The sequence below is a fragment of the Misgurnus anguillicaudatus genome, chromosome 4, assembly GCF_027580225.2.
Source record: "Misgurnus anguillicaudatus chromosome 4, ASM2758022v2, whole genome shotgun sequence".
Taxonomy (NCBI): Eukaryota; Metazoa; Chordata; class Actinopteri; order Cypriniformes; family Cobitidae; genus Misgurnus; species Misgurnus anguillicaudatus.
In genome coordinates, this window is record NC_073340.2 from 11,216,326 (window position 1) to 11,223,205 (window position 6,880).

The following is a 6,880-nucleotide window of genomic DNA, read 5'->3' on the forward strand; positions in this document are numbered from 1 at the left end:
ACGAAAATGATTAGCTAAATTATTACTGAAATTATTTTAAATGATTTTTTTTCTTAGGGGTATTCATAGCAGTTGCACCCTTTGACTTTCTAGTTGCACTACCTGACCTCTCCAATGAATTTACATTTAACATACTTCTGCTTGGATGCTGGTGTCAGCTTTTGTCTGCATGTGATATCAAATTCATAAATATGTATTCATAAATATATCCATGTCATGTTATTAGGAATGATCCTCTTTTGGTCACATCTAATTTCAGATAATTCTGCTAATTGTGTTTTCTAATAAAGGCTACTGTAGAGTTTGATGAGAGAACTTATTTATTTTATATTTACATTAGGTGATAACATGATAGGATTTGTGTGATGATCACACAAAGACAAAAACAATACACATAGTCATAGACATGGGCAGAGATTAAGCAACATAAAGTCCAAAACTACAAGATGCACATGTTTCAGATCAGACACACTGACACAAACTTTGTGTGAATGATACACTGATATTCCTATACTGTATGTGTATACTGTAGAAGGAAAGACATATGAAAAGAAACAGCGGAACATCATGCACTAATATCATAGCAAGTAAAGTAACTCGGAGCTTGTAATTTTGAATGATCAAAATTAAATGAAAAATTTTACACTGGAAACAAATAGAAGAAACACTATTTGTCAAGGAAAACACTTCCTGTTTTACTAAGTACCAGACACAATGAATGAGGAATTTTCTTTGAAAAATAATTACATAGAATTCAACATAAATAATAAAAACACTGAACTTATTGAGAAGGCTTCGGTGCATATAAAGACACCATGAATACCCCATACATGTGATATAGCTATAGGAAAAATAATAAAGAATGTTTAATATATTTATTCAGTTTGCATTCAGTTTGCATTACACAAGACAGTGAACCTCAAATGGGACAAATTTCTTTCTCAAAAAACTCTTGATTGATTCTGAAATACAAAGAAACATCTGACCATGAAAAATAGTTCAGTAAAATTCATCACATCTCTTATTAATACAGTACTGATATTTGTACTTGTAATAAAGGCTGAGGCAATGTAAGATCTCATCAGCTTCCCCAACAGTAAAAGGAGATTCATTCCAGGGTCATAATCCAAAAATACAGAAGAGACCCTCGAGGACGGATTAAGAGATCTTTGAGAGGCTGTTTTAATCCTTAGCAAAAAATGTAAATTAGGGGAGGTAGGTGGTGTTGCAATATTCAAAAAGTATCTAAAGTGGTCCTCGAGGGAGTGGTTACCTTGACATATTAGGGTGACTGCTGGATGAAGTGTGCTGCTGGATTAGCTGAGGTGGATAAAAAAACGCTAGTTCAGTGTATGGCGAAGTATTTTGTCATGACGGCTGAGGCAAGGTAAGATCCAAATGCAGTTTATTGACAGAATATAACGATCAGGCACAGGTCGAATATCCAGGCAAACACAGCATCAAAGGTGATCCAAAAATCCAACATGATCTCACAAAGTTCCGTGGGATAGTCACGGAATTTTGTGCTCATTTTTCCGTGGCATTCTCACAGATCTCCGCATTTTTCCGTGGCCCTGCTACGGACAGTCTTTTTCGGTGGCATTCTCACGGATTGGTTACTCAACTGCTTTTTCCTATTTTCAAACCATTTTCGCTTCGGTTTAGGGTTAGATTTGGTGTTTGCGTTAGTATGTCACTTTAATTATTGATTTATACTATTTTTTCTGATTTATTCTTTTATATTTTCTAAACTTTAAACAATTGTCGCCTGGGGTTGGGGTTAGAGTTGAGTTTGGGTAGGGATGTCATTTTATGTAAATCTAACCCTAAACCGAAGCGAAAATTGTAAGAAAACAGGACAAAACAGTTGAGCAACCAATCCGTGAGAACGCCACAGAAAAAGACAGTCCGCAGCAGGGCCACGGAAAAACGCAGAGATCCGTGAGAATGCCACAGAAAAATGAGCAAAAAATTCTGTGACTATGCCACAGAAATTTGTGAGATCAGGTAAAAATCAAGATTCCAGGCTAAGATCAGGACAGGCAACAAACAGAATGTTTAAACAGGAACTTGAGACAGAAAACACGGAAACGCTTGGCAAAGTAGCATGGGCTTATTTAGTGCCTGGAGACCAGGGCAGAGTCAGCAGGGCAGGGACCCGGGCGGTAGATAGATTACCTTTAATGCTATGTTTGCGTAGATATTCAACATGTCCTTTACTATGTTATATTCTGTTAATAAACCACATTTGGATCTTACCTTGCCTCAGCCGTCATGACAGAATACTTCGCCATACACTGATCAAGTATTTTTTTGGGATTATCCACCCTCGCAAAGGAACCAGGGCAAAGCAAGCGACCAGGGAGGAGCTGGCGGAGCAAGGGATCAGGGTGAAGTCAGCGGAGATCAGGGAGGAGCTGCCCTGGCCACGGAAATCAGGGCAGAGCTGGAGACCAGGGTGGTGGTGACAGGAACCAGGACAAAGCTGGAGACCACGGTGGAGCTTGTGGTGACAGGAGCCAGGGCAGAGCTCTAATCCAGGGGGGTGCTGGTGGCGACGGAAACCAAAGAGATGTCAAGGACTATAGAACAGCAATCTTGGCCAGGACAGAGAATCCAGGAAGCTCTGGATTGGCCATCTTGGCTGAGTCGAAGAGTACAGGAAACTGGAGAATGGCCATCATGGCTAGGGCAGAGAGTCCAGGAGGCTCTGGAGCAGCCATCTTGGCTGGTTTTAGGAGAACAGGAAACCTGGAAATGGTCCAGGAGCATGAGTAACTTAGGTTAAGCCATCTTGGGCATGACAGGAAGTTCTCGTGGACCTTAGATTCAGCCATCTTGGCCGTGATACGAGACACAGAGGACTTCAGAAGAACTAAAGACAGATAGAGCTCAGGGACCACCGGACTTGGGACCACCAGACTTGGGACCACCGGACTTGGGGCCACTGGACTTGGGAGCACAGGACTTGGGAGCACAGGACTTGGGACCACCGGACTCAGGACCACCGGACTTGGGGTCACTGGACTTGGGGCCACTGGACTTGTGACTGCATTCACGGAAATCAGTGGAGCATCCACCAGACTGGAAGTCAGACGTAGGCAGGCAGCAAACAATCAACAAAACGAATCCAGGCTAAAGTCAAAACAGGGAAACAGGGAAACACAGAATAGCATGGGTTAACAATACTTTGCAGTAAAAGTGTGAGTGAGCAAGGTTTAAATAGTCCAGGTAATAGAAATATAAAACAGGTGGGGCAGTAATTAGTCTTAGTACAAGGAATTGTGGGGAATGAAGTTCTGAGTAAAGGTTTTTAATGGTTCCACTTAGATCCGAAAACCTGAGGTCCGACTCGAGACCCGAGCGGGTCTAAAAGTTTCATGTGTGCCTTGGAGACTGGTTGGGTATAATATTAGTGGCCTCAGGAAGTTTAAAATTAATGCATTTTTGCCAAACAGACCAGAGAAGACCTGAACTATCTCACCTGTGTGCATCAAGACCTTTTCTATCCCCTCCTCTGCTTGCCAAGAGGGCTTGCGACATCGTGTGGCTGGCAATATGTTATTGTAGTAATGTATATTGTAGTAATATAGTACACTCTAAAAACAAACGGTGCTATATAGCACCAAAAGTGGTTCTTTGCTCGTAATCATAGAAGAACCGTTTTTAGTGCCATATAGCACCGGTGAAGCACCAGTGAAGCACCTGTGTAGAACCATATAGTGCTATGTAGAACCATATTTGGTGCTATAGTGGTTCTATATGGCCCCTATATGGTTCTACACAGGTGCTTCACTGGTGCTTCACCGGTGCTATATATATATGGCACTAAAAACGGTTCTTCTATGATTATGATCCAAAGCAACAGTTTTGGTTCTATATAGCACCGTTTGTTTTTTTAGAGTGTATAATGGCCACTGGCAATTTTATTTAAAGGAAAATGAAAAACATACGAAGATGAAAAGTTAATTTAAAGACAGAAAATACGGTTAAATAATCAACAATTAAACAATATTTTAAGAAAGAGTGAATAAATTAATAAATAAATAAATAAAACTAATATTCCCAATATTAGTTCCCCAAATATTTTATCCAGTCAATTATTATTACTAAGGGATGAAACTGCAGTGACTGGTGTATTTACATGATAATAGCAATGTGTCTTGATAACCATGTACCATCAATTCTTAATAATATTTATCATTAATATATAAGTATTATTGTTCAATTATTTAGCAACATTGAAACTTTGCATATCAGTGTATTCAATCAGACATTTCACTAATAGGTAGATTCTTATTTTCATTCAATGAATCATCATCACACAAATTTCCTCGGGGTGGGGGGCTTTTATTTAAGATGGTTGCTTAGACGAAATAGCACACAGAAGAGACATGAGCACTTCCAGCATTTACAGCACATTTGGATCCCTTTTCCCCAACAACTTTTCTCTGCGTGAAAACCTCCATAACAACTGGACCTTTAATGACCTGACGCCTTTCTCCATCGACTTTCTTTTTGCTGGACATGAACCGGACACCATAGTTTTAATTGTAATGTACATGATCTCTTTCCTAACCGGACTGGTGGGAAATATTCTGGCTCTGTTGGTGCTGACGCGCAGGAGAAATCGCTTATCGGGAGCTTCAGCCACCAGGAGACTGCTGATCAATCTGGCGTTGTGTGACATGATGGTGGTGTGTGTCTGTATGCCAGTGAATTTAGGACATCAGGTGTATAACGCTTGGGTGTTTGGAGACTTTCTGTGCCGGGCCGTGCCGTTCGTTCAGGCTGCGTCCGTCTCCGCCAGTGTATTGAGTCTGGCTGTGATCAGTCTGAACAGATATTACAGTGTCCACAGTCCACTGCACGCCAGGTCTTTCTTTACAGGCAGGAAAATGACATGCATGATATCTATGGTGTGGATTGTGTCCTCCGCACTGTGTTTGCCGTTGGTTTTCATGAACGTAACCAAAACGCTTTCCATACTGGAAGGCATGCACGCGGTGACCGTGTGCGTGGAGAACTGGTCCAAAGTCAAACTGCGCCAAGGTTATAACTTTTTACTATTTTGCTCGTTGTACGCATTGCCTGTGGTTTTTAACCTTGTCATCTGTTTCCTGACCGGTTGGAAATTAAGCAGAAGTGACACAACATCAGCACCAGCACAGTCCAACGCGCTCGCGCTCACGCGTTCGGTATCGCGCACGAAGACGCGCAGGAGAATCACCAAGATGGTTTGTGCGCTTGTTCTCCTTTTTACGTTTTCCTGGCTGCCACTTTATGTTGTAGACATCTGGATCGACTCCAGCATATCCAGTTTTCCCGCTGAAAACGACGATGCTGGTCATCGTTGGATTCTTCGGGGCAGACCGTTTGCGCAATGGCTTGGTCTCACCAACTCATCCATCAATCCTCTCTGTTACTGCTTTGTCGGAAACTTGTACAGATCCGCCAAAAAGATCAGAAGGAGCTACAGAGAGAAGATTTCGTCTATTTTAAGCCTCACAGATAGGTCTTCATCTTCAGTTAGCACATCTGTCTCTAAAGTACAGCAACACAACTCTTCATCGACTCGTGTTCAGACATCAGAAGATGTACACTGCAAAAAATGACTTTCTTACTTAGTATTTTTGTCTTGTTTTCAGTACAAATATCAAAATTTTCCTAAATCAAAATGTATTTTCTTGATGAGCAAAATAAACTAAGAAAACAAGTCTAGTCTTTAGACAAAAATGTGTGCCTAAAACAAGATAAGAAATCTTCCAATGGGACAAGAAGTTTTTCTTGAAAGTAAATTTATTTCAAGATTTTTTTTTACACCATTGGCAGATTTTTTGCTTGTTTCAAAAACACTAATTCACTTACATTTTATGTTTATTTATTTATTTTTGTTCATTTTGCTCATCAAGAAAATGCATCTTGAGTTAAGAATATTTAGATATTTGTACTGAAAACAAGACCAAAATACTAAGTAAGAAAGTTATTTTTTTGCAGTGTAGCCTATAGGAGCTACAAAATACTGCCCAGAAATTAAAGTTTGTCTACAATCTCTGAAAATTTCTGAATGAGAGGGTGTATTTAAAATGTAGGCTTCTTTACAAAAACTTTAATTAAAAGCATGACATGGCAATTCGTATGTATTTTACGAGGTAAATTCGTATTGATTTGCATGAGTCATGACCACAGATCTGACTGGAAGAGACCATATGCCTTTGAATATAAACTGTTTATAGGGCACTCAAAGTTTCATGACATTGCTAAGTAGCCGGTTAGTATTTAAATGTCAATTGGGCTCCCAAATCAGGATTACTTTTTTATTTAATAAATTAATTAGTGAATTACGCAAGTATTTGCTCGATTTCCTCAGATGTCAAATTGCATGAACTCCAAAAGTTTAAATCACAGCATGTTTTAAGATTTTTATTATTTTCAATATAGTCTCTGTCATTTTAACTTAATAGCCTATTATAATATGTAATATACTCTATAATATAATAAATATTTATTTTACTCTGTGTCTTTTAATATGCTTGTAATTTGAACACATTTATAAAAAATAAATAATTATTTACTTTCTCTTTCTAAATGAAAAGCATTGCATTATAATAAAGTGTTTTCTTATTTCTGATGTACCTAACAATTAAAATACCCATGCATGAGCAGCTGAAAAGTTTGAGAAATCATCTTTGCTGTTTGCAGAGATTTTATTAAGGGCTATTGAGTGTTGTTAATAGACATCATTCTTCTCCGCACCTTTGTGTTGGTATTTCTGATGATGTTCTTTGTGCAATTTATCGATTAATCGAATAAACATGACCTGTGTTATCCTTAAATAAACCCGAAGAGTGTCTCGTATACGATTACATTAAAACACAAA

The 6,880-nt window shown here is 39.1% G+C and overlaps 1 protein-coding gene across 1 annotated transcript; it reads left to right on the plus strand.

The window, feature by feature from the left end:
* The first annotated feature begins 4,372 nt into the window (after nucleotides 1–4,372).
* On the plus strand, nucleotides 4,373–6,513 carry LOC129421312 (galanin receptor 2a). The gene has a single exon (XM_055176733.2). The coding sequence runs from the start codon at nucleotides 4,395–4,397 to the stop codon at nucleotides 5,613–5,615; it is 1,221 nt and encodes a 406-aa protein (XP_055032708.2). The 5' UTR covers nucleotides 4,373–4,394; the 3' UTR covers nucleotides 5,616–6,513.
* The last annotated feature ends 367 nt before the right edge of the window (nucleotides 6,514–6,880 follow it).

What these genes read in the sequence shown, in the direction of transcription:
- LOC129421312 (XM_055176733.2), top strand. Translation starts at nt 4,395, where the DNA reads ATGAGCACTTCCAGCATTTACAGCACATTTGGATCCCTTTTCCCCAAC.